Source organism: Drosophila mauritiana, chromosome 3L, assembly GCF_004382145.1.
Source record: "Drosophila mauritiana strain mau12 chromosome 3L, ASM438214v1, whole genome shotgun sequence".
NCBI lineage: Eukaryota > Metazoa > Arthropoda > Insecta > Diptera > Drosophilidae > Drosophila > Drosophila mauritiana.
The window spans coordinates 17,364,526-17,392,250 of record NC_046669.1 but is presented as its reverse complement, the minus strand read 5'-3'; the positions used below and the strand labels follow the sequence as shown (position 1 = coordinate 17,392,250).

At 43.0% G+C, this 27,725-nt stretch overlaps 6 protein-coding genes across 6 annotated transcripts; 5 read left to right on the top strand and 1 right to left on the bottom strand.

Moving 5' to 3' along the window:
* Positions 1-155: 155 nt before the first annotated feature.
* On the top strand, positions 156-2,027 carry LOC117140684 (glycerol-3-phosphate phosphatase). Its single transcript, XM_033303740.1, has 2 exons — positions 156-409; positions 1,008-2,027. Exons 1-2 carry the CDS (start codon positions 268-270, stop codon positions 1,856-1,858), a joined length of 993 nt encoding a protein of 330 aa, XP_033159631.1. The 5' UTR covers positions 156-267; the 3' UTR covers positions 1,859-2,027.
* Positions 2,028-2,128: 101 nt separating this feature from the next.
* On the top strand, positions 2,129-3,990 carry LOC117140686 (glycerol-3-phosphate phosphatase). The gene is made up of 3 exons (XM_033303741.1): positions 2,129-2,275; positions 2,817-3,504; positions 3,558-3,990. The coding sequence occupies exons 1-3, from the start codon at positions 2,179-2,181 to the stop codon at positions 3,718-3,720; spliced, it is 948 nt and encodes a 315-aa protein (XP_033159632.1). The 5' UTR covers positions 2,129-2,178; the 3' UTR covers positions 3,721-3,990.
* Positions 3,991-4,416: 426 nt separating this feature from the next.
* On the bottom strand, positions 4,417-14,197 carry LOC117140683 (gamma-aminobutyric acid receptor alpha-like). Its single transcript, XM_033303739.1, has 5 exons — positions 13,223-14,197; positions 11,771-11,838; positions 11,106-11,409; positions 5,869-6,234; positions 4,417-5,774 (listed from the first exon to the last, which is right to left on the bottom strand). Exons 1-5 carry the CDS (start codon positions 13,620-13,622, stop codon positions 4,840-4,842), a joined length of 2,073 nt encoding a protein of 690 aa, XP_033159630.1. The 5' UTR covers positions 13,623-14,197; the 3' UTR covers positions 4,417-4,839.
* A 5,802-nt stretch (positions 14,198-19,999) lies between these two features.
* Positions 20,000-22,364, top strand: LOC117141229 (ionotropic receptor 75a). Its single transcript, XM_033304589.1, has 6 exons — positions 20,000-20,093; positions 20,145-20,320; positions 20,450-20,788; positions 20,855-20,991; positions 21,063-21,669; positions 21,846-22,364. The coding sequence occupies exons 1-6, from the start codon at positions 20,000-20,002 to the stop codon at positions 22,362-22,364; spliced, it is 1,872 nt and encodes a 623-aa protein (XP_033160480.1).
* Positions 22,365-22,647: 283 nt separating this feature from the next.
* LOC117140762 (ionotropic receptor 75a) lies at positions 22,648-24,749 on the top strand. Its single transcript, XM_033303843.1, has 6 exons — positions 22,648-22,738; positions 22,795-22,961; positions 23,021-23,362; positions 23,415-23,551; positions 23,604-24,485; positions 24,539-24,749. Exons 1-6 carry the CDS (start codon positions 22,648-22,650, stop codon positions 24,747-24,749), a joined length of 1,830 nt encoding a protein of 609 aa, XP_033159734.1.
* A 151-nt stretch (positions 24,750-24,900) lies between these two features.
* On the top strand, positions 24,901-27,218 carry LOC117140395 (ionotropic receptor 75a). Its single transcript, XM_033303262.1, has 7 exons — positions 24,901-24,997; positions 25,057-25,241; positions 25,298-25,637; positions 25,689-25,836; positions 25,887-26,499; positions 26,557-26,837; positions 26,913-27,218. Exons 1-7 carry the CDS (start codon positions 24,901-24,903, stop codon positions 27,136-27,138), a joined length of 1,890 nt encoding a protein of 629 aa, XP_033159153.1. The 3' UTR covers positions 27,139-27,218.
* Positions 27,219-27,725: the final 507 nt, after the last annotated feature.

Below are 27,725 nucleotides of genomic sequence, written 5' to 3'. Positions count from 1 at the left end.
TAATGCATTTTTCGGATATAAGCATTTGTTGCACAGAAGTTCTGCTTCCAAGGAGCCCTTAACTTCAAATTTGGCGCCAAACACTTGTTAGCACTCTGTTGACTTTAACAGGGCGCACTAACAGCTCCGCTGAAATCTGACAGATAGTAACATAGCCTTAACAGGCGCCAACAGCTGCTTTAATTCTCAGGGAGTTTGTCGCAATCGAGAGTCAATTAATAAATTAAAAGTGATGTGTATAAGATAGTCGTCACTGCAAAGCCATAGATGAGTTGTAACTTCGCCAGATTTTCGCGACAGGCAGCTATCAACATGTACAAGCAGTCGTGCACCAATCTCCTGGAATTGTCCTCCGCCAAGGTGACCGAGTGGCTAGCCAGCTTCGACAGTGTAATAACCGACTGCGATGGTAAGTGGGTGGTGGGGTGGCATACTCCAAACTCCCTCCCCCCACGCAGGATTCCCCCAGGAAGCTGCGTTACATAAAAATATGTGTATACCACATTCTGCCCAAATACGTCAGCAGCCAATAGTTTCTGTATTGTGGCTGCGTCGTGTATTTCAATGTCAAAGAGTGAAGTGCGTGACATGGCGGGAAGTCGACTTTCGGATGCCCTCATAATCATGTGAATCATTATTTGATTTAGGGTTGGCAGTAAAAAGCAGTTTGATAAATGCCCTAATGCTCATAATGATGAGCCTTAAGTTTATTAATATTTGTCAAGCTTATCAATTAAGAAAATTGTTATTATATACGCAATATCAAATTTTGTATTTCTTGCCTTAATCATAAACGCCTTTATTTCTTTTCGTTTATGTATCTTTGCGAAGTTACCAATGAAGTATTAGCATTAATTTCAAAAAGACCTCTTTGCCTTGAATAATCTTTCCTTTCAATTTATCAATTTGATCAACTGACAACTGCAAAGTGAGAACCTTTTCAGCTCTGTTCCTTTCTTAGTTTTAAGCAACTTCTTCCACGGTATTAATCCATTTTTCCACTGCAGGTGTCCTTTGGATCTATGGCCAGGCCCTGGAAGGCTCTGTGGATGTAATGAACCAGTTGAAGGGTATGGGAAAGTCGATCTACTTTTGCACTAACAACTCGACGAAGACCAGGTCGGAACTTCTCAAGAAAGGCGTCGAGCTGGGCTTTCATATCAAGGAGAATGGCATTATATCGACAGCCCATGCCACAGCTGCGTATCTGAAACGACGGAACTTCAACAAGCGGGTATTCGTGATCGGAAGCGAGGGAATCACCAAGGAACTGGACGCCGTGGGCATTGAGCACACTGAGGTGGGCCCGGAACCCATGAAGGGATCGCTGGCCGAGTTCATGGCACAGCATTTAAAACTGGACACGGACATCGGAGCCGTGGTTGTTGGCTTCGATGAGCACTTCAGTTTTCCCAAGATGATGAAGGCCGCTTCGTACCTAAACGACCCGGAGTGTCTGTTCGTGGCTACCAATACGGATGAGCGTTTCCCCATGCCCAATATGATCGTACCAGGCAGCGGGAGCTTCGTGCGGGCCATTCAAACCTGTGCGGAGCGGGATCCTGTAGTGATCGGGAAGCCAAATCCTGCCATTTGTGAGTCTCTGGTCAGGGAGAAGAAGATCGATCCATCAAGAACTCTGATGATCGGAGATCGAGCCAATACGGACATACTTCTTGGCTTCAATTGCGGGTTCCAGACCCTGCTCGTAGGTTCCGGAATCCATCAGCTGAAGGACGTGGAGCGTTGGAAGCTAAGCCAGGATCCCGAGGAGAAGAAGCTCATACCAGACGTGTACCTGCCCAAGTTGGGAGATCTGTTGCCATCGATCGTGGACAGCCTGACGGCCTTGAAATGAATCAGTAATCAGTAAATAGTACGGACATGTGTTTGTATAGATGTTACATTTAACTTCAATAGACAGGACAGATTATTAATATTTAACGCAAATTTATAGTGCAATTTATACCAGAGAACAAAGAATATTTAAATAAATTCAAAAGCATTTTGTGAGACGGATGACTTAACCGATATGCCCGACTCAATTTGTTTTTCCGAGCGAGCTTTGTGCGAAAGGGAGATAGCAGATTCTCCCCAATCGCCGTGAATCGGAATCAGCCAGCCCGTCGCCAATTTAGTCGAGTCGCAAGCATTTGGCGGAGCGGTTTACGAAGCAAAATGTCCAGAGGCGGTGCTATCGACTTGACCGGCCTATCCGGGGAGCAGGTGAGCGAGTGGCTCCAAAGTTTCGACACGGTTCTCTGCGACGGCGACGGTGAGTTTCAAGGGCGGCTAAGGTGCCACAGAGAGCGGTACGTTGGGCTTGTGAGTGCTGCTATGGAGCTTTTGCCAGAGTTGTCGCTTTACTGAAAAAACAGAGTATAAAATATCCGTGGTAATTTACATGGGTGAGGGAAAAGCTTGGCGATCGCGGTAGCTAAAAGTTTACATTTCACCATCATGATACCTCGATTATTACTATTATTAATTTTGTAAGTTGATACCTTTAAACGTAAAATCGTTAGTTATTAGAAAAAGGTTATAGCTTGACGCTGGTGAAATCAATTTATATTTTTAGGAATATATTTATACCTGATCAATAGGAATATGTTTATACCTGAAAATCTCTATGCAGAATGTTATAAATATTTCCCATGTACTATTCGGCTTACCAAACAAAATTTTCATTTGTAATTACTTAAAAATAAAGCCAAAACTTGTGTTAAATTAAATATAATTTAGTTGCTTTAGAAAACATATCTCTAATTTCAAACCTCCTCAAATGACACCAAATTAAATATCCATTAAATGCACAGGCACCATTTGGCAGGATGACACGGCCATCGCGGGTGCTCCGGATGTGGTGAATGCCCTGCAGGATCGCTTTGACAAAAAAGTGTACCTGATTACCAACAATGGACTGAAGACGCGACAGGAGCTCTTTGAGCGCTCCCAGCGCCTTGGCTTCCATTTACCCAGCGACCGACACATCATATCGCCTACGGCAGCCATTGCCGACTATCTGGTTGGGAGTCCGCAGTTCGACAGGACTCGGCATAAGGTCTATGTGGTGGGCAATGCGGCCATCGCGCGGGAATTAAGGCAGCACGGAATCGACAGCTACGGAGCCGGAGGAACAGAAGAACTGCCTGCGGGCGACAAATGGCCGGACTTTGTGGCACGCGAGTTTGGGAACCCCGAGGCGGCGAGGAACGTGGGTGCCGTGGTGGTCGGCTGGGATGAGTACTTCAGCTACTGCAAGATGGCCCGTGCCTGTCACATCCTGTGCAGTAATCCCGACGCCGCCTTTTTGGTCACCAACCGGGATGCCGTGCACAAGTATCCAGCCTTCTGTATTCCCGGCACTGGAGCTTTTGTGGCCGGAATAGAGGCCTGTTCGGAGCGGGAAGCCCTCGAGATGGGCAAGCCAAATCCATTGGTCCTTGAGCCCCTTACCAAGGCCGAGGGACTACGTACGGAGCGAACGCTTATGATTGGTGACTGGTAAGCGGGATTAACACATCCTTTCAAGCTTTCCTAATGAGTTTCTCCCGTAGCCTCAAAATTGATGTCGGTTTCGCCAGCAATTGTGGCATGCTATCGCTTCTGGTAGGCACGGGTCGATACAATAATCTCTCGGATGTCCGGCGGGAAAAAGACAGGCTGCCCCAGCCGGACTTTTATCTGCCCCGGCTGAGCGATCTGCTGAACCTTTTATGAGCCATAAATCCAGGCGACTCTCGTGCAGCAATCTACTCGTTATCAACTTCTTAATTCGACTTTTATTTGGCTTTAGTTGTTGTGTTTACACATAGTTGTACATATTGTATCTGCCGGCAAGTAACATTCTCTGATGGATACTTTCTTTACATATATAGAGTGGGTGAAAAATTGCTGGGCCTGAAAGTTATCCATGAACAAATCTAGCTAATAAATTTTGAAAGACAACAATGCATATTGCACAAATAAATCACTAACCATTTGCGAATATTCATTTTGATGTCTGTCCCCAAATAAATTTTAGGCCCACTAACTTTTCTTTGAATTAACAATATAGGCTGAGTGACTTATTAAAATACTAGCTTATCCTCTATTACTTGCCGGGTCAGAAAAGCAGAGACGGCAATTTCTAACTCGTTCCTATGTTTTGGTGATCCCATGTAAAAGTTGTAATTTGCAATGAACTAAACAAATTGCTCAACTAAGTGCAAATTCCTTGTGCTGTGACTTGCAAATCAATTATCAAACAACGTTAACTATTTAAGACACACACATAATCGAAACTAATCAACTTATTGGTTAGCTGTACAACAAATTTACAGGACACCCGTCGATGTGAGCTGCTAATTGTCAAAACAAAGCAAGCAAGTATCACAGAAGTTATATTTTTGTAAAATTGAAATAATCAAACACCTGTTTTCGAAAATTTTTTACGATATTTTGACTGTTGAAGCAAGACATTTTCGAGAGTGTCCGTTTTAACAAGTCCTCTGATATGTTAGAGTTGAGTTCTGTTTTCTGTACTTTAGCAATTTAGCGCGAAAAGAAATCCCATAAAGCGTTGTCACATTTGGTAGCAAATCAGAATAAGAGCGTAACTGAATCTGAAAAGTTAAACCCATCCCCTGCTTTTCCCGATCCCCCAACTGATTTCCCCCCCACGCCTTGTCTTAAGCTGATTTTAAACGATGCATCTGCAAAAACTTGATAAAATCGCAGTGTTGAAATTCCGCGACACTGCCTATGCATCGTTATCCATCAGCTTTAGTTGTAAGTTTGCTGCCGGCGATCGCTTGATGATTTCTTCGAGGACCCTGTCTAAATTGCTAAAAGGTAACATCAGGTGCTCGCATCCGGCGTGTTGGCCAAAATCCTGGAGCTCCTCGACAAGTAGCCGTACCAGTAGAACACGTTGATAAGGATGAATAGCAGTGGGAAGACGATCCGCGAGGCGCGATCGATCTTCGACACGGAGTTGTACTGTGGCGTTCGTTTGCCCTTCCTTCGGGCCTCCATCTCCTCGCGTCGATAGTAGGACATCCGGCGGCGACCTCCAGTTGGAGGACTGATCCGAGCAGCCTGTGCAGCAGCTTGTGCCGCTGCAGCTGCCGCAGACGTGGTCGGTGCCTCGTTGGCCCTCAGCTGCGTCTGCTCGTCATCCTCATCCTCGTCGGAGTCGGCACGTGGCGGCTTTCTTCTTCGCCGCCAGTCGAAGAGACCCAGAAGCTTCATGCTCCACAGACCATGTCGTCTGTTCCGGGGCCTCCGATTCCTGGAGGTTAGCATGCCCAGCCGAGTGGGAGGCGGCGGCATGCTAATAGCGCACATGGACAGTGGAATGACTTCATAAATCTTGGACTCTGTGCTGCCCCGAAAGTCCGAGGTCAGTGGCTCCGTCTCCGATTCCCCGGATTCCGAGTCCAGCTCCTCGATTATAAAATAGCACTCCCCCGATCCGTACTTGGTGTAGTAGTGCACCACGGCAAACTGCAGGATTGTGGCGAATATAAAGCCGAACGAGAGGAACACAAAGAAGTCCAGGGCCGTGGGATAGGATACCTTGGGCAGATCCGTGCGAGCCTCCAGTCCGAGGAAGGTCATCGTCAGCACGGTAGTGATCCCGAGGGAAACCCGATCAGCAGTGGCCTCGCGGTTCAGCCAGAAGGACACCCAGCTGAGGACCACCAGCAGGCAGCAGGGACCGTACACCTGGATCAGGAAGTTGCCCATGTGCCGCTGCAGGTGGAAGTTCACCATCAACATGGAGTACTCCGCTGGAAAAAGCAGGGTATGATATAGTAGTATGATAGTAACGTCAAGATATATTTTAGCAATTTAATTACAATCCCTCGAATGTATCTTACTTACACGGATGATTTGTTTCCAGCGTAATAGTGCCACTTAGACCGGTGGACGACCCCGAGCCACCAGTTGCATCCCGTCCGGTACCGAAGGCTCCTTTGTCCAGCTTAAGTCCCGTGCCTCGGACATGCTGATTCTTTGCCGCCGGACCGGCAAAAGTGGTCATTACCTTGCTGGTGGGTCGTGGTGGATCCTTGTTGTTGAATGGGCGACGTTGTGGTCTTGGAGCAGCCGCCTTGTAAACAATGTCCGTTAAATTGCCAGCCGGACAGTCGACCAAATCGAATTGGGACAGCTTCATGTCCTCGGCAATGGCGACGGGTGGTCTTTCTTTGTTCCAACGGTAGATGACATCGGACGTTGTGTAGCCAACTGTTTCGATTGATTTTCAAATTAATGCAACACGCTCTGGACAAATGTCTATTAAAGGGGTGACAAGCGGAACTCAGCTGTGTCCTGAACTGTGACTTTTGGGCAGGATATTTGAATTGGCCAAGTGACGTGGGAAGGGAAACGAACTTAGAACACTCATTTATTATTTGTCTATCAACCAATATAACAAAGAAGATATTGCCCAGTTTTAAGTTTTTATTAAAGTCAGTTTCAATAACTAACATACATAGATAACTCAAGTGAGCTCAAAAGTTTAAAGTTTATTTAGCACCTTACCTCTAGTCATTTACGGAACCTATCTCGCTATGAGATCCCATCGCCGGTTTGCCTTTCAATCACTGACTGCCTCACGTGTGCCCAGTTATTTTATTTTGATGCTGCTGGAGCTGCTGCTCCAAAGTGCACAAATTGCCAAACACTGCGCCATATGCGGCAATCGGTTTACCTACCACCACCCAAAATCCGCATCTCTCATCCTGCAAACCGTCGCCCGATCTGCTGGCTCTGTTTGGCAATCGCTGACTTTGGCAATATTTTCAGTTCGCTCGCATCAAATGGGAAATTGTCAACATTAGGCGGGTGGCAATGTATGTACATACATACTTGGGAGCGGAGGTGTAGATGGAGGGGTAATTGAATTCTTGACTGCTTCCATCCAGCATTATTCACAACAAATCGGAAGTAATAATACATTTCTAGGTTGGTGGGTGGCGGCTTGTTCATTTGCGATAAGCTGCAAAGGCAGTTAGTGGGTTTCGCAGACATGGCAGGAGACACCTTGCCTATCTCTAGAAAATGTATCCAAATTTTAAACTAGTACCATTGCCTTCATTTACATTGCATACTTTCTGTTTTGCATTTGAATAGGAGGAAATGTGATGGAAATTCATCAAATGCCAGGAGGTGTTTATTTTTTTGTAAACGAAAAATAATGGACATGTCATGGCCAGCACAAAACCTGGTTCAGCATCCAAGGGGGACATTTTGGGGAAATGGTAATTAAGTGCGATTTTAGCATGCAGGAAAGCTTAGAGAATTGCTAATAGGCAAACAATTTGTATACCCTTTACTCGTGGAGTAAAATGGTATACTAGATTCGTTAAAAAGTATGTAACAGACAGAAGGAACTTTTTCCCACGCCCACTCTAACTCCCTAAAACCGACCAAAACCACGCCCTATCTCATTTTATTCCTCAATATCTATCGATATCCCAGAAAAATACTAAAATTTCGCGTTCGCATTCACACTAGCTGAGTAACGGGTATCTGATAGTCAGGAACTATAGCATTCAACCTTGTTTTTAAATTAAGCTGATTTCCAATATTCATGTCTTTAAGATTTTATATTCTCCGTTAAAAACACTGTGTTTTGCTAAAACTGCGTAAAATGCTGGAATATATATGGTGGCTATGGATAATCTTAAGTTTCTGAGAAATCTCTTGGCTAATTTGTTAAATGGAACATTAAAGTATGACGTCTAAGATAAGTTAAGTTGCGAATTGTTTAAATTTGTCCTTTTTTAGAGTAAATTTCTTCTAATCGCTATATTTATGTTTTTCGCGGAAAACTTTTGCAGTTTGTGGGCGTTGGAATGGGCGTGGCAACAACTGTAAGAGCTTAATTTTAGCTGTTAAATACTTTTAAACAATTCTCTTATACTCAACGAGTAACGGGCAAATTAAATTTTATTATTGAAATCAAATTAAGTTACTACTGGCGTTATATTGAACTTTGGTAAAGTTCCGACTTTAGCTAAATATGCATTTCTTTCTAGTCTAAATATAGAGAAGAATGCTTTTCACTCGAAATACCTTTTATGATAAAATGTTAGTAAAAACAATGTGTCTCTCGTTGTATTTGCGTTATTTTGGGTTTACCTATTACGTCCCAACAGATGTAAACAATCTTAACAAAGCTCGCTAAATACTCGACGGTACTGTAATTGGAACAATGGCCAAAAATATTCCCAAGGGGCACATCTGTGTTTGCTTAGAACCCAACACTCGTAGCCCAAAGGTTCTATAAATACCCATTTGGTCGTTCCATTGACATTAGTTCCTGATCTTCTACGAACCCTATCATCATGCGCATTCTCCTAGCTCTCTCCCTGGCCGTCCTGGTCGTTCTGATCCTCCACACTAGCGAGGTGTCCTCCTCAACCACTACTACCACCAGTGCTACAACCACCACGGCTGCTGCTACGACAACAACAACTGATTCGTCCGCCACCACCACCACCGAATCCTCCTCGACCACCACTGCCTCCACAAAGAAGAAGCACCGACGCCGCCGTGTCATCATCAGGCGCGTGGTCATCCGCCGAAATGGAGGATCCCGTCGTCGCAGGGCAGGACAAAGTGAGAGCGGAGGCAATCGCCGGCGGGTTATCGTACGAGTTCGCAGGACGGCCAACTGAAATCTCGAATTAATGGTTACTTTCTTCGAAGCCCGTTGCCGTTATTCATAATAAAGCATTAAAAAATTAAATTCTATCGAGATGATCACTTTGACTAGAGCTAGTTTTATATTAATATCTATAATATGTTAAGGGAGGAGCACAGAAACACCACAAATTATTCCTTATCCGACGATACTTTGAAATGGTAAATCGGCAGATGAATTTTGATGGGTTTGGTAAATCGCTGTAATTTGAATTATTGTCACAATTTTTTGTTGAATATTTTACAAGTTGACAAGAAGACAATCAAGTCAATATACATATGTCTTTATACATTTTTTCGGTTTTCTTCAAACTGACTTGCATATCCCAAATATCCCAAATCCCAAAATAAAGTTCTTTCTTGTTAAAAAAATATTCAAGTAGCCGAAAACGCATCAAGATTAATGTACCGAAAATAAATTAAATATTGCATGAAAACAAAATTACCATTTACGTCCAAACAGGTGTTAATAACCCTAACAAAGCACGATAAATAATAGACGGTACTGTAATTGAAACAATGGGCAAAAATATTCACAAGGGGCACATCTGTGTTTGCATAAAACCTAATACTTGCATTCCCTGGCCCAAAGGTACTATAAATATCCATCCGTTTGGTCCATTGACATTAGTGTCTGATCTTCTACGAACCCTATCGTCAAGCGCTTTCTCCTAGCTCTCTCCCTGGCCGTCCTGGTCGTTCTGATCCTCCACAGCAGCCAGGTGTCCTCCGCATCAACCACTACTACCACCAGTGCCTCGGCCACAACCACCACGGCTGCTGCTACGACAACCACAGTTTTGTCCACGGCCACCACAACCGAATCCTCCTCGGCCACCACTGCCTCCAGAAAGAAGAGGCGCCGACGCCGCCGTGTCATCATCATCAGGCGCGTGGTCATCGGGCCAAATAGAGGATCCCGTCGTCGTAGGGAAGGACAAAGTGACAGCGGAGGCAATCGTCGACGGGTTATCGTACGAGTTCGCAGGACGGCCAACTAAACTTCGAAGCCTAGTAAATGATTATCGGCTTTGATCTCAAATATAAAATAAAAACCAATATGCATTTCCCAAATTATCCTAATGAATGTGCATAGTGGGAATTGCAAAGATGTTCACATTTCCGTCTGCAACCTTAAATGCAAATAATCCCACCAGCCTCGATTTAAGAAATATGGCGCCTCCCTTTAATAGGAGTGCTTAATCGTGTACTTTAGAGCACATATCCCCCATCACCGATTTGGCTGTACAAAAGGACTTGGAACAACCGTGTCGCTCGTTTGGCATGAAGGGCTTTTATACAAATCTAGACGGACCGCACACTTTCTGTGCTTGTGGGGACAGCTGCAGCCGTGCCACCAAAGACCCCAAACATGCCGGCGTAACTCAAGGATGCGTCCTGAGGCCATTACCTTACTCTATTTTCACCTCGGACCCACCCAAGTTTAATAGGCGGCTACTTGCGCGTCGGCGCCATGCGTTAAATGCAATGCATATACGAATTTGCAGACCAATTACAAGAATACTTACATACTTATAAACAATGGACTCAAAAGAGGCGCATATGAGTCAACACGGACAAAAGCGCCGCATTTAGCATACAAACTACTTAAGCCGTACCAGGCGCATTGTATTGCAAGAGTATTTCCTAATGACACCTTGCACGTTACTCCCCCATTCCAACTCTAGACCCTACGTGGCACCTTCGCTGGCCAGAAGATTCGCTTTCAACACATTGCATACTTCTTTAATTATTCCCACATGACCTAGCATCACGCTCCATATGCCCACAACTATTCAAGAATACGTGTGCTTTTGTATGTAATATGCACCCTTAAGTCCACATTAAATACGAAATAATCTTTAAAGTATCACAGAACCCGAAAAAGGTTAATAATTTTTAAAGAATATAATTTGTAGTTTTATTTATCTTGCTACTGTAGAATGATCTGAAATAGTTAAAGTCCATTTCCCCATCTGAGGAGGAGGTAAATGCCCAACTTGGCCATTCTGGGTAGGGATTCCAAACCACATTTGGATATCCCATTAAACCATTACCTCATCTAATCCGCTCCCAGCATTCAGACGCATGGAACCACTTGAATATTTCCGGCCCTTGTGCCATTTCTTGCTTTCTTTCATTTCCCCTTCAATTCACAACATATCTCACTTCACATTTCTTGTCGCCAACGGTTTCTCGAATCCAGTCCCATTCCATCCAATGTCATGGCATTCAGCCTAATCCCCACCCCATGTCCATTGTCCTTCGTACCCAACAAGTGGACATTTTGCCGGCACGAGAAGAACAAATCACATCAAAGCGCAATAAGCAGCCATTATGCATAATTATACTACAGCGCTGAGTTTCGCATGCCACTTGGCATTCTTTCGCAATTCCTTCGTACTCACATGAACCGAATTTCAGAGGACACTTTTGTATATCCATTGGAAAATCGGCCAGATTCATCGGGCAGCCGGCTTTAATTGTCAGCCGGCTGGAGTACAGCACGCGTCCGTTCTGATAGATCCTCACAAACTTATTTGGCGTGGTAATCGTGTGCAAATAGCTCTGCTTGCCGTTGTAAAAGTACGTATCCGGCTTCCAAATCCGTGCCAACATCGAGACGCTCAGTGCCAGCGTGTCCTGGGCGCCCTCGAATGCGAGACGTTTATCCACCCAGGATTGGCGGAAATAACAGTCCATCGAGTAGGTCTGCAATAAAGAAATCGGCTGAGTCTGAATTGCAGAAAAGCAAGAAAGTCAGACAGGAGATGTCACTGCAAATTGAATTGGGAAGCAGAAAGGCTGCGTTGTCAGCTTGATTCTATGGATTCTTATAAGGAAAACAAAAAACTCAGATCTAATTAAAGTATGTTTAAGAATCTTTAACATACGATTGCAAATGAAAAGGAATATCATTATGTATTGAGGTACGTATGTAATTTTATATTTTGAATAAAATATTTTATAAGTTACTAAGGTTTCGAGTAAAGATAAAGATATTTCGATGAAAATGATTCCTATTTTAAAGGTGTAAATGATTTGATATTTCTATTAGATATTCTAATCTTACCATGTCGACCTCCGATATTGGGCCCATGCTGCGAACCATTATATCCACTTCAATAGTGGCTGGAGGTCCTGAAATAAAGTGCAAGTTGGTAAGAAAACAAAGTTTTCGAATGAAAATCAAAGTAAATTTTTAGAATATTCAATACTTAAACTTAACCCATGCTTTACACGAATGTGTTTTGTTTTACGTACTTTAATTGCAAGGCTCATTGTGACATTATTACCTTCCTCACACGTTACCATTCAAGCCAGTGCCTAGTTTAGTTATGGAAATGGGATTTGCTTCAACTGAAGGCCACGCAATCCAACTATATAATCCCCGTACTCTGCGTATCGGTTTTGTTCAACCATGAATATTCATATGCGAGTCGCAGCCCCCAAATGAAAATGTTAAATGCTCCTCTGTGCGAACAATGACACTTAAGCCGCTTCGCAGACAGTCCCAAACCCTCTGAATCTGTTACCATCCCCAGCTGACACTCATTTTTATCTAGCTTTTCTGCACTAATATGCAATTTTTCAGGCCCTAGATTCGCCTCCTCCCGAAGCCCCCAGGAATTTTTTGTATTTTGCCTATGCGAACAGTTTTTAATGACTTTGCTGCTGAGCTCGCTCGGCAAACATGCGTCGCGCTCGCAGGATGCGGATATGCATTGCCGCGTATCCTTTGAATCCTCTCCAGCTGGCGCCACACGACGCGGGCGGAGGGCGCTCAAGGGGGGCGTGCCACGGCCCATTCTTAATGAAGTGTTAAAAACAATGTAATTTGGTTTTAAGCCGTTGAGCGAAAACAATTTTCGCCACGTTGACCAAAATCCATTCCCCAATTGAGTGGATGGCATTTTAAATTTCGAAAATATTTAAATTTTTATTGCCTCATCCATTTGCGAGATTGAAAACGAATCGAATTGCTTATCCGTTTTGGGCAATGTCCTCGAAGGAAACGCTCTGGTTGCTTGGAAAAAGCAATAAAATTGTTTGTGTGTAGGTAAATATTTGTCGGTTTTGACACTAACTATTTACCCAATAAGCTGTGAGGCAATCATCAAGGCAGGATTCATCACCTTGGTGCCGTTTGTGAGTGATGTGTCGCCTCGCAGCGATTTCCGCTTCATTAAATGCTTCCGTTGAGCGGAAAATCTGCGAATCTATGCTGATTACACTTGGAATGGGGATGGAGTCAAAAGGGTAAACAACGCAGGAATTGGAACAGACTGAATGATTTGGGGGTGTTTGGTACTCCGAATCAGTTGGTTGTCATAGAAAACTTGAACGAATAAGCCTATGTATGTATGAGTCATTTTATTGTACTTCCAGCTAATGTTATTACTTAATAAACATACCTGTAATCATTAAATGTATCATAATTCGGTTCTTGACCAGTAAACAGATTTATCTTAATTAATCGACATTCCTATGGATATAGTATAGTACTGACTTTTCGCTTACTTACCACCGAAATCCGGACGTATGCTATTGTCATAGCCGCGCAGCAGATTGTCCAGTAACTCGGATATATTTGCATGGTTATTGCTCTGGGTGAGCCACGAGGACGGCAGGGATGAGGATAAGGAGGTGTGGGACTGGGAGCCCATCTCACCCAGGCGATGTGTATCGCCGCGACCCTTGATGCTGTCGGCCGAGACGGAGAAGGGTCCCGATCCGGGGCCGATGGACCAGGGCCAGGCATTTGGGTAAATGCACAGCATTAAGAGGCAGCAGCTAATCAAAAGTTTAAATATGCGCAAGTTGGAGCGCTGTCCTTGGTGGCTGGAGAGGCTCCTTGCTGCGATGAGGTCAGTTGATGCATCGCCGGAGCCGGATGCATCTGTTGTTGCTGGCATTGTGCACATATTGTTCGGTTTTGTTTGCTGTTTGCTCGCTGGCTGCAACTATTGTTTAGTCAAAGTCTTCTGCTGTTGTTGCCGGTCTAATCTACACATCCGTTTGTCTAACTTTTGTCACTCCAACTGGCCTCTGGCTCCCGTTGCCATGCCCATTCCCAGTCCCATTTTCATTCGCATTGCCATTCCCAATCCCATCGCCATTAAAATTCCCATTCTGGAGGTCGTGCTGCTGCTGCTGATGACAGTGCCTTCTTCCTGAGCTGTGTGTTGACTCGGCTTTGCTCGTATTTATTTTCATTTATGCACCGGAAGTTGCACTCGGGTCGAGAGCAATTGCATGAAGCGTTTTCTTCTTAATTTCTGAGATTCCTTTCAGGCTGGCATTAGTTCCGTTTGTCTTGGCCCGTGTCCTCGTCTCCTTTGCGACAAGTTTCTTTAGATTTTTTTAATTGCTGAAACTTGTTGGACTTGCAGTTGGCAGTTTTTGATTGGCCAATTAGCCAGCGGCATTTTAAGCTATCAGTTATCAGCTATGAACTATTAAGATTACAGGCTGTGGCTAATTTGACCGTGTTCGCAATTCTTTGCATTTTTTTGATAAGCGTTTTCTTAATAGCTTGGTTGGTTATTTGATTAATCGACTTTTTATGAACGATCGCTTCGTTCATTACCGAGCACAATAATAATTTGGCAGTTTTAAATTAGTGATTAAGCTTTGTAAACACTTTTCAGGATCAATTTTTACTTTCTGGAACACAACAAATTTATTTATATTGTAATAATTTTAAGCAAAGACATTTTTCTTATTCTATTTAAGTCTTTTTTTTCATAATTCACGGCGTATGCGCAATTTTCCTTTAAGTTTAGAAAAATACATATAACCGTATAAAATCCACTTATGCTGTTTAAATTTATTTAGTGTGAGAACTTATTTCGCAACCTTTCTTAATATCATGTTTTATTTACACCACATTGCGTATGCGTAATCTGAAGTTTAAAAATTGCACGTTTGGGAGAAGTCGAAGATTAATGAGTCCACTCTGGAAAAAAATGAAGTGCAAGCTGTACGCCAGTGGTGGCACTCATATTCTCCCCGTATGCATAATATAAAATTAATCTTCGCTGAACTTTGTCTTAATGGATGGCAAGTAATTAAGATCAACTATGCCGGGGACTCAGAATTCGATGCCGCTGCTGTAACCAGCTCGACAGCCGGGCGATTTGTTAATGAAAAATCCACCGGAAATGTCAAAGGCGCCGAGTGAATAATGCCGATGATGGTACCCAGGTCTGATGTCCTCGAGGCACCACGACATCATCTTATTGAATAATGCGAGAGAGTGGAAAAAACAATGCGACCCTATAACTTAATTATGTCTCACCCACTAACCTAATTTTATGCATGGCCATTGGCCAATGCCGACATCCGGCCAGTGTGGCCACCTCAGCCCACTTTGTCACATCCGGCCCAGGTTGCGATAACTATTTTCAATACTTTGGAGTGGCTCCTCGGCCACTTGGCTATTGCCTTCAAGTCGGCCGTCTGATATCAGCAAGCATCTGCTGCATATTTAGCCTCGACGTCAATGCTACTTGCCACTTGATTAGACGCTTGTGTTAGCTAATTACGGCCCAGTCCGAAGGAAACTCACATTATTTTTGGTTGATTTGTCACATGGGAAGAGCAAGACATCACTTCGGGACAATGAGATTAGAGAAAAGATTTACTTAGCATTTTCCAAGCCACTTGGACTTTTGAATGGATTTATTTGGCTGGCGACATTGAATAATATTTAATATGTGAATTTGGCAATGCGTTTTGGATAATATTGAATTGAATTTTAAAATATTGCATATTATGCAAAATCTATAGTAGTACCGTCCTTCTACAGAAACTCAGCCTAAATAATTAAAAAAAAGTTTATGCTTATACCTGAACATTTCCATTATTTTAGGAGATTCTTAAATAAGAAATCCTATTTCCCTATAAATTAAGCAAAAGTACCATAAATTCTTTTTTGTCTGTCATGAAATCAGAGCCACATACTCGGCTTTGTTTGGTTGCTAATTACACTTCACTTTATGTTTTTGATGGCCAAGCTTCGTCAAACAAACAAATTGCTGCCAGAAGCACAAACATCAGCCGGCATCCCAGAAACACGACCCACTGATGTCTGGGCGTCCCTTTTCGTTTATAATTTCTAGCTTAGCCGCCATCGCTTTCCACGCCTTTTGTTAACTGGTGCGAACGGGTTAAAGTTAAATGTGGAAATACCCACTTTTGCCTTGCTAACAATTTTCCTCGGTTTGGCAGAGAGCAACTTGAGCACGTTCAACGCATTTTCTCATCAGCGTCGAAATTGCACTCAATTTTTGAAGGCTGCTGACGTTTTCCTGTCCCTCGTCACCAATCCTCCTTTTCTACCCTTTGCCTGCTGAGAAACATTTTCCTATGTATATTTATTTTTTTTTTTGGTGGAAATGCATTGTTAAAAGGCGTTCGCTTGGAAGAAAGGGTATGCACAGTGTCTCTGTATTTAAATTATAACAGAAAGTAGTACATTAATTAAATTTTTTGAATAATTATTTAGCTGTCATTTCTATCTTCAAGTGATTGAATAGCCAATATAACCATTATCACAATATCCTTCTTAGGATAAAAGTGCAGGGTACATCACAAGTCGGATACACTTCGGGTTTATAGAGCTCCTTACTCTGTTGATGTGCCTGACATCTGGTGCCTATCTATGGGTGCGTTATGGGTTGGTCCCCCTTTACTTTGTGGTTCATCGGAAGTCCCAGCAGCAGGTGGCTTATATGGAATTTTGGGAGCAGTCTGCTGACATTATTATTTTCCTGCCTGCAAATGAGATGAGCGTTTCAATTTGGCCCTCGAATATTATATGAATGAGCCGCTTAGTTTACGCCCTTTTGGCCTTGAAATGGGAATGAGGATAGTGCCGCAAGTTTTCCACTTAAACTAAGTAGCATTAAAATCGCATTTTAATTAAATGAAAGTCAAAAATTGTAACACTGCGGTCAGTTCTTTGGCGGGAATGAGATGCGACTGCCCGACCACGAACTTTATGGCCCTAGGCCAATGCAATTGCTCTAATTATTTTACAGTCGAGCGACAGGCACGTGCTGGTTGTTCCCAGTCTCCGGACTCACGATCCCACTTTCCCTTGGCTTTGTTCCCCACTCGGAAACGGATATTCCTCCCCAGCTGGCTCACGTTCGGCGGAAATGTTTGTCGAAGGGAGCTGGCGAGGATTAGGGAAGCGTGAAATGCAGCTGAATCGCTATTGTCGAGGCATTATAATGCACAAATGTTTGCTCTTGTCTCCGCTAAGTGGGTTCCCTTGCTCAGTAACCAATTTGGAGGGCATAGATTCCAGCTAGTTGGGATATTTTCGAGTTATTGATATCCTATAGGCGTTTCTAGTGCATGCAGAGATCTAAAACAAAATGGAATTTTTATAATTTGAGAACTTAAAGAGTGAGGAAAGCACTCCAAATCCAGTTCTGCAATTTCCGACTAATGGGAACGCAAACTCATTTATAATTTTTGAACATTCCATTTGGCCAGGCTTAGCAAGGGCAGTTGTGGATGTAAGGAAGTAAACAAAAACATTTCAACTTACTTGCAAATTTAATGAACACAAATGCAAGAGAGCATACAAAAAATGGAAATGGAAGAGCCTTCCACTCGGCTCCCCTTTAGAATAATGACACACAAAACGCATTCGGACGACGCTTAAGTAAACTTGTGGTACTTGCCTCACCAGACACGCCACAATCTTGACTTGTGGGTCAGCCAACAAGTCCCCAAACCAATTCAATAAGAGCAATAGAACCGAAGGACAGGATGGTCGGATTTGGGGCCTTGGACGCCGCTTCGACGGAAAAAAATCAACAAAATTCAATTAATTTAAATGCAGTTTTTTGTGAGCCTGCATCATGTACTGTACGCTGCATACTCTGTATATAGCGACGAGGCGAGGGGATCACTTTACAATGTAAATCTCAAGAGTGCGATGCCCCATCTGCCGCTTTTTATGCTTTGCATTTTTCTATTTAAGAGATGTTTCGTAGCCTCTAGCGGCGTCAACAAAAAAAAATGCAAAATCTGCCAAAAAAGATAAAAGCCTTTGAAAGCCAGAATAGCATAAGAGAGTGGCATACAATCTCGTCTAAGCCAACCTAAAACTGTACGATAACTGAATTATTTGCCGACCCTAGTTAATTTTTTCTTGGTTAAAAACATTAAGTGGAAATCACTTTAAGATAAGACCTAGGATATATTTACTTGAACGAATTCCACTTTTTTAGAAAAATGAGCTCATAGTTTAATTATTTTTGAATAAAAATTTCCAATAAATTAAAGCTATTTAATTGACTTCAAACTCACTTAATTAACCGAAACTTGATTAATGAGCTTCAATGCTCGATTAATTTAGTATTCCTAATTCCTAAAAATGTTATATTTTACGTAAAGTGATCTAAGGTAGTTTCTTTGCACAGCTGTTTTCACTTTTTCAAGTATTTATATTCTATCCAGTTGCCGTCGTCCAATCAATTTTCCCAGCAAATAGTTTTTGTTATGCTGGTTTACCAAAATCCTCTGGTGGATTATTTGCGGGTGTTGGAGTAAATTTTCCAACCCTAGTCCCTGTGGCCATGTGGTGCTCATGGAAAATTTATGATTCTCTAATGTCCGTTTAAATCAGCGATAATTGCATTTTATTTGCACTCAATGTCGGCAGTCTCCGCCATCTAGTTTCAGTTGTTTCTATTGAAATTGTCATATTTGTGGTTTATTGTGAATTTTTCATTTGTTGGCCCAGTGCGGATGACCACATTTCAATTGATTCTTAATATGTTCATTTGGCATTTTTTCTTTTTGCGTTTAAGATGTGTTTTTAATTTTAAATATTTTTATCTCGATGCTCAATTAGTCACATAATGGAATGTACGGATTTTGATGCTTAATTACCATTATTACTTTGCAATATTGTATTTTAAATAATGTATAAACCCCTTGTTAATTAGGTTGATTCAGACAGTTTAATTGGCACTCAATTAAGGGGACACAGATTGTATAGGAAAGTGTGTGATGGTTATGCAATTACTATTTGACAGTTCAATTAGAGGCTGTGCCTTCACTGGGTTACAAAATCAAACGGATTTGTGTTTACCTAATTCAAAGTTTAATAGGGGTTTCCTTAGTTTACAAACGGAACTACTGTTCGAAAAGGATTCCGAGATGTGAAATAATGCATTTAAATACTTAAAGCATTATGGGTAACAAGATTTTTGTAATTAAAAAATTACGTATACGCCGTGTTACTCGTTCTTTAAGGTTATATGTGTACACAAGTTAGACACTTACACAAAATTAGATAACAAAATTGGTATAAAACATATGTGTAGTATGTATAGTTGAAAAAAGTAACAACAACATTATTTACATTTTTAAAACCCAGTTCAGATACCTATTATTTTTTTGCACTAATTTATAAGTTAATTTTCTTTTGAAGAGATTTCAGTTCATTATTTTACATTATTTGATTGATGCTTTGCTTAGTTTTCTGTTTTTTTTTTTTTTTTCAATTTAATTTATATGCTATTATTTTTGGTGATTAAATTTAAATTGTCGAAAATTACATCAACGCGCACTTTCCCGCAAAACTGTGTTTTTGCAACCTTATCATACCAAAACGCACTGAAATCTCCAGAGCCAAGCAACAATAACGGAGACAACGAGCAGCGAACGTAAACAAACTAACAAACCAACCGAGGTGAAAACCAAATCAAATCGAACTGAAAACGGGGACCGGGCAATTTCCAGAGAATGATGCGGAGATTCGGAAATACGTCAAAACGCGCCAAGCGCGCAACGCAGACTGAGTCGAAATGATATTGAGACCAGGCCAGAAGATTGAATTGTGCAGCATTCGCTGGGTGGCTGGATGTGATGGGGGCAGCGGCTGGGGCAGGGGCACCATGCAAAAGGCGCAAAATCACTAAAGCCTGCGGCGCTGCCCTCCTGACCCACAATCCCACCCACAATCAAGCGGGCTCAGAAATCCATTAACACCCACCCACCGCCCGCTTTTCATTCATAAATCCCTCCTGCACCTTTGTTTACGATACCGAGTCCTGCGCAGGCGCCTTGGCCAAAACACTTGTTGCTCCACCAGCAGGATATCTGCGGGCTAAAATTGCTCCCAAAATTTCGAACAAGCTGTCCATCAAAGTTCTCAATTGGACGGCTGCCCCAAAAATTTGGCTATAATAACTTAATTGGCCTCGTTCGACATCTCAGCTTTGGGGCTATAAAAGAGCAAGCCGTCTGGTCAAAATCGAAGAAAGCCGTCAAGATGACTAGTTGGCCATTGTATCGGTTGATTGTTTTCAATCTGCTGGAAATCAATTTGAGCAATCTCATGGTATTTCACTGCTGGTCCATAAAGGGTAAGATGTGCTGCACTTTGTTCAGATGTTACTCATAATTACGTATTCTAGATGCTTTTCCTTTGGTTGAGATGCTGAATCAGAACGGCATTTTTTCGCAGTACATTGACCTGCAAAACCCTGATAACTTGGCCAACGTGCACAAGGAATACTTGGACAGCGATTTAGTCAGGTTGGGAGTCTTTCTGGATTTGGGTTGCGACAAAGCAGAATTAGTAACAAATCAAGTGAGTCCTTTCAATTATTTTTATCAATTTATTTGGTATACATTAGTTAATATGTGAATAGCAAATACCTATTAATTGTTTTTGTAAATTTAGATTTTCTTTGCGTTATATATTTTATTTACAATGCAGTCCAGTCGAGCTCGCCTTTATAATCAAAATTTGCACTGGCTTCTTTACGATGAGGCAGGTAACTTTACCAAGTTAGTACAACTATTTGAGGCAGCCAATTTAAGCCTCAATGCGGACGTGACTTATGTCAGCCGCGAGGACGAGGAGCGATTTATCCTGCATGATGTCTATAATAAGGGAAGTCATTTGGGAGGTAAGCTCAATATCACCGTGGACCAGACTCTGCAGTGCAATCGAAGTCACTGCCAGTTGAAGGAGTATCTCAGTGAACTGCATTTGAGACCTAGACTGCAGCACCGATTGGATTTATCTAGCGTTACTTTTCGATTGGCCGCATTGGTGGGTCTTCTAAACGTAAATTTTAATCATTGATCATTTCAACAATAATTGATCATTTTAACTCAGGTTTCTGTACTGCCAATTAATTCCAGCGAGGAGGAACTTCTCGAGTTCCTTAATAGCGACCGCGACTCTCACATGGACTCAATTTCTCGCATTGGCAATCGTCTTATCATGCACACTCAGGAAATTCTAGGTTTTAAGTAAGAGATGGTTTTTATTATATCATATTATTATTATTAAAACATATGTTAATATGTTTGTTCTTATCCAGACTTCATTACATTTGGTGTGGAACTTGGAGCGTTCAGGATGCTTTTGGCGGAGCTATTGGAATGTTAACCAACGAATCCGCTGAGCTCTGCACTACCCCGTTTGTGCCCTCCTGGAATCGCCTCCATTACGTACATCCCATGACAGAGCAGGCCCAATTCCGGGCTGTCTGCATGTTTCGTACTCCACACAATGCCGGAATCAAAGCTGCCGTCTTTCTGGAGCCCTTCATGCCGAGCGTTTGGTTCGCCTTCGCCGGACTCCTGATCTTCGCCGGAGTGTTGCTATGGATGATCTTTCACCTGGAGCGGCATTGGATGCAACGGTGTTTAGACTTCATCCCGTCTCTGCTCAGTAGTTGCCTGATTAGCTTCGGAGCAGCTTGTATTCAGGGATCCTATTTGATGCCCAAGTCAGCGGGAGGAAGATTGGCCTTTATCGCCGTGATGCTGACCTCGTTCCTCATGTATAACTACTATACATCCATAGTGGTGTCCACTCTGCTGGGATCTCCAGTACGTTCTAATATCCGGACTATTCAGCAGTTGGCCGACAGCTCCTTGGATGTGGGATTCGATACGGTTCCGTTTACCAAGACATATCTTGTGGTGCGTATTAACCGACTCTTAAGCTTTTGATAGAGCGATAATTCCATAGGGGTGGAATGCATCTCTCTAAAATACATAATTAAGTGTTATTGTGTTACAATTCTGATACCCATCTATAAGGTCTACACTCTTTAAAAAACCTTTATATATCTGTTTAAAAACCATTTGTTTTTTAGTCTTCTCCGCGCCCAGATATTCGCAGTCTTTATAAACAAAAGGTGGAAAGCAAGCGGGATCCTAATAGCGTGTGGCTTTCTCCGGAGGATGGAGTGATCCGGGTGAGGGATCAGCCGGGATTCGTGTACACATCGGAGGCCTCGTTCATGTATCACTTTGTGGAGAAGCACTATCTTCCGCGCGAGATCTCCGATCTGAACGAGATTATCCTGAGGCCCGAGAGTGCCGTATATGGAATGGTTCACCTGAACTCCACCTACCGACAGCTACTCACCCAACTGCAGGTGCGAATGCTGGAGACTGGAATCACCTCGAAGCAGAGCCGGTTCTTTAGCAAGACCAAGTTGCACACGTTCTCGAACAGTTTTGTGATCCAAGTGGGTATGGAATATGCAGCTCCCTTGTTCATATCCCTCCTGGTGGCCTATTTCCTGGCCCTTCTGATCCTGCTCCTGGAAATCTGCTGGGCCCGTTATGCAAGGAAGAAATTTAGCACTATTATCCCCCAAAATCAGTAAATGGAAAACTTATAATAGACTTGGTGAGTGACAAAATGTTTCCCATTCCAAAAAGTTCTTTAACCATTTAAATTGCTTCCAATTTTCTTCCCACATTGATTGAGCTTGACAGGACTTGACTTTTATCGCATACCCATTAAGTTGTCACAAGTCAAGTTCAGTCATCGATTGACGTCTATGTTGATTATTTCCACTCTGATGGCATTATGTGTGCCCTATAAAAAGCCCTGTTGCCTCATAATCAGTATCAATAATTGCCAAGTTCTTTGTTCGAGCTTTTGCTATGCTCCAATTGCACAATTTAATCATACACAACCTTATTCACATGGCTAAATTGAGTCATGTCTTCATTTTGCACTGCTGGTCAATGGACTGTAAGTGGTTGTGGTATGGCAATTCTTTGATATTTGATTCAATTTTCCTGTTTCAGCACTTTCGCACCTGGCACTGCTGGCACAGTCTAAAAATATCTTCACTCAATTCCAACCATTACACTCGGATATTCAGCTGAACGATGACTTTCTTAATCACAATATTCTTAAGCTAGGCGTTTTTTTGGATATCAATTGCGCCAAAAGTGGTACAGTCTTGGATATGGCAAGTACAATATTGAGCTTAATGACTTGAAAATGTCTCAGATAATCTAGTTCTAACAGGCCAGTGCTAAAAGATCTTTTAGTCATCGATATCATTGGCTAATCTATGATAGGTCGATGAACTTTTCCGAATTGGAATCTCATTTCAAAGAGGCTCAGATCTTCGTTGATGCCGATGTTACCTATGTTACTAATGATCCTATCACCAGAAACTTCTTACTCTACGATGTATACAACAAGGGACGGCAATTAGGGGGACAATTAAATATAACAGCAGATCGGGAAATTTCCTGCAATAAAACGAATTGTCGAGTTGAACGATATCTAAGTAATCTTTACACACGGAGTGCTTTGCAGCATAGAAAGTCATTTACTGGATTAACCATGAGAGCCACAGCTGTGGTATGTCAGAACCTAAAAGATTTTATTCCCTATTGATTAATCTTTTGAACAGGTGACCGCTTTACCGCTTAATGTCTCCAAAAAGGAGATCTTTGACTTTATGAACTCCAAATATCGGATTCAATTAGATACCTACGGTAGATTGGGTTACCAGGCGCGTCAGCCACTAAGGGATATGTTGGACTGCAAGTGAGTTAGCTTTAATGAAAATAAATGAATATATATTAATATAAACCCGTAGGTTTAAGTACATATTTAGGGATCGGTGGTCGGATGGCAATGCAACAGGCGGCATGATTGGAGATCTTATCCTGGATAAAGCTGACCTGGCGATAGCTCCTTTTATTTATTCCTTCGATCGCGCTTTGTTTCTGCAACCAATCACGAAATTTAGTGTTTTCCGTGAAATCTGCATGTTCCGTAATCCCCGATCCGTTTCAGCGGGTCTCAGTGCCACGGAGTTCCTGCAGCCCTTCAGCGGAGGAGTTTGGCTGACATTCGCACTTATACTCCTCCTGGCAGGCTGCCTTCTTTGGGTCACCTTCATCTTGGAGCGACGTAAGCAGTGGAAGCCATCGCTGCTCACCAGCTGCCTTCTTTCCTTCGGAGCTGGTTGCATTCAAGGGGCGTGGCTCACGCCAAGATCAATGGGTGGGAGGATGGCTTTCTTTGCCCTAATGGTGACCTCCTTTTTGATGTACAACTACTACACATCCATTGTGGTGTCCAAGCTGCTGGGCCAGCCGATTAAGTCCAACATACGTACACTGCAACAACTGGCGGATAGCAATTTGGATGTGGGCATAGAGCCAGCTATTTATACACGCATCTATGTGGAAACCTCCGAGGAGCCGGATGTGCGTGACCTCTACCGCAAAAAAGTTCTTGCCAGCAAGCGATCCCCGGATTCAATATGGATTCCCACCGAGGCTGGGGTCCTCTCTGTAAGGGATCAGGAAGGCTTCGTCTACATAACTGGCGTGGCAACGGGCTACGAGTTCGTGAGGAAGCACTTCCTGGCCCACCAGATCTGCGAGCTCAACGAGATTCCTCTACGCGATGCCTCTCACACCCACACAGTCCTGGCGAAGAGGTCACCCTATGCGGAACTCCTCAAACTGAGGTGGGCTTAGGTTCTAGCTGAACCAATTGATCAATTTTCCATCCCAATTTCAGTGAGCTGCGAATGCTGGAGACGGGAGTTCACTTCAAGCACGAGCGGTCTTGGATGGAGACAAAACTCCACTGCTACCAGCATAATCACACGGTGGCCGTGGGTCTGGAGTACGCTGCTCCGCTGTTCATCATCCTACTAGGAGCGATAATTCTCTGCGTGGGCATATTGGGGCTGGAGGTCATCTGGCACCGCCACTGCACTCTTCATTGAGGTGAGCAGTCCAAGGTCATTGGTAAATGGCGAGCAATTTCGGGCAATTTAAAAACAAACAACGCACACTGATGACAGCCAAATTGGGGGACTTTTTGGCTATATAAAAAGGGTAGTGCAAACGTGGAAAACCAAAGCGCAAAAGTCAACAATGCAGCTGGTGCAGTTGGCCAACTTTGTTCTGGACAATCTCGTGCAGTCGCGGATTGGATTCATTGTTTTATTTCACTGCTGGCAGAGTGATGAAAGTGGGAAAGGAAGTTCTACCCGCTTCTGATAATTGTAAACCCCAATTTTTTCTTTCAAGGTCTTAAATTTGCTGAACAGTTCATGAAGCCCATACATCCCATTCTCGTCTATCATCAGTTTGTTCAAATGAGAGGAGTGCATAATTGGTCACATTTAGAGCTCAATTACATGGGTCATACCCAGCCAACTCTGGCGATTTACGTAGATATAAAGTGCGATCAGGCTCAGGATTTATTGGAGGAGGTTTGTTTAAATACAACGGGATAAATGCATTATTTCCAGATATTATTTACTTTCAGGCTAGTCGGGAGCAGATCTATAATCAGCATTACCATTGGCTTTTGGTTGGCAATCAGTCTGAATTGGAGTTTAATGATTTATTTGCATTATTTAACATATCCATTGATGCGGATGTAAGTTATGTGAAGGAGCAGATCCAGGATAACAACGACTCGGTTGCCTATGCAGTCTATGATGTCTACAATAATGGAAAAATTATTGGAGGTCAGCTGAATGTAACTGGATCCCACGAAATGTCTTGTGATCCATTCGAATGTCGCAGGACTCGATATCTAAGTTCCTTGCAGAAGCGATCCAAATACGGAAATAGAGAACAACTTACCGATGTTGTCCTGAGGGGTAAGACTTTATTGTATATATAATAACATTAAAGTTTGAGCTATCCTTTAGTGGCAACGGTGGTCACCCAACGTCCACTCACCTTGTCGGATGACGAACTTATTCGCTTTTTGAGCCAGGAGAACGATACCCACATTGACTCATTAGCTAGATTCGGGTTCCACCTGACCCTAATCCTGAGAGATCTTCTACACTGCAAGTAAGGTATAAATAAACTGGTAATAATAGTGTACATAGTTTCTCCTGCAGAATGAAGTTCATCTTCTCGGATAGCTGGAGCAAATCGGATGTGGTAGGTGGTTCTGTGGGTGCTGTGGTGGACCAGACTGCGGATCTTACGGCCACGCCCTCTTTGGCCACTGAAGGCAGGCTTAAGTATTTGTCTGCCATTATTGAGACGGGTTTTTTCCGTTCCGTTTGCATTTTCCGGACTCCCCACAATGCGGGACTCCGGGGAGATGTGTTCCTACAGCCCTTCAGTCCGTTGGTTTGGTATCTCTTCGGGGGAGTACTTTCGTTGATTGGTGTCCTCCTGTGGATCACCTTCTATATGGAGTGCAAGCGAATGCAAAAACGATGGCGATTGGACTACCTACCCTCTCTGCTGAGCACTTTCCTGATCAGTTTTGGAGCAGCCTGCATCCAAAGTTCTTCTTTGATTCCACGCTCCGCCGGAGGCAGACTAATTTACTTCGCCCTGTTCCTGATCAGCTTTATCATGTACAACTACTACACTTCCGTAGTCGTTTCATCTCTACTAAGCTCGCCCGTCAAGTCCAAGATCAAAACGATGCAGCAGCTGGCGGAGAGTTCCCTAACCGTGGGCTTGGAGCCACTTCCCTTCACCAAGAGCTACCTAAATGTTGGTTTCATTCCATTCCTAACCATTCTTAACTGCTAAGAGATTTTTTAATTTCAGTACTCAAGACTTCCGGAAATACACTTGTTCATAAAACGCAAAATCGAATCGCAGACGCAGAATCCTGAACTCTGGTTGCCCGCTGAGCAGGGTGTTTTAAGGGTCAGGGATAATCCTGGCTATGTCTACGTGTTCGAAACCTCCTCCGGATATGCCTATGTGGAGCGGTACTTTACGGCTCAAGAGATTTGCGATTTAAACGAAGTTCTATTTCGACCCGAGCAGCTATTCTACACGCACTTACATCGCAACTCCACGTACAAGGAGCTCTTCAGACTTCGGTAAGTTCTTCTGCTACTCTTTTAAAAGATAAAATCTATTAAAATCATTATAAATACATTGGTATTTCATTTCAGATTCCTTAGAATCCTCGAAACTGGTGTCTACCGGAAGCAGCGCAGCTACTGGGTGCACATGAAGCTGCACTGCGTGGCCCAGAATTTCGTCATCACCGTGGGAATGGAGTACGTGGCTCCTCTGCTCCTTATGCTGATCTGTGCCGACATCCTGGTCGTGGTAATCCTGCTGGTGGAACTGGCCTGGAAGCGCTTTTTCACGCGTCCTCTCACCTTTCACCCGTAGTGCTTTAAAATCGCTTTAAGCTGCTGTAACAACTATATTCTATTTGCACCCAGGAGAAAATAAAAACACTTTGCGTTAACTTTTCGCATCGCAAAATTATGCAGGGCGACGCTTTCCTCACTTCCTGTTTTCGCGCCGGAAAATTGCAGCACGGCTCGTTAAACGGAGGGATGGATAAAGGGGATTGCAAAGGACGTGGTGGTCATGTTTCCATGCGATTTTCGTATTTGCATTAAAAACTTTTCGTGTTTGGCGGTTACTTTTTATACTCCATTTTCCCTTTTGGCAATGATTTTATTCATTCTCTCGGAGCCATTTTATTTGCATTTTCGTGCCGGGCCACATTCGAATTGAAACTTTGTTCCCCAATGCCACGTGTGAATGTTAGATAACTGATTGTGAGCCTAATACGGCCTATTAGAAACAGTTAACAGTTGTGTTTTTCGCATTTCCCCGAATTTCGCCGAAATCAGTAGTTTTCCCACCGCAGACATCACATGTTGCCCCCAGGATGATTTATGGTATTTTAATGATGGCATCGCCAGAGGCGACAAATATGGAAAGGGATGTGTCAAAGCTTTATCGAA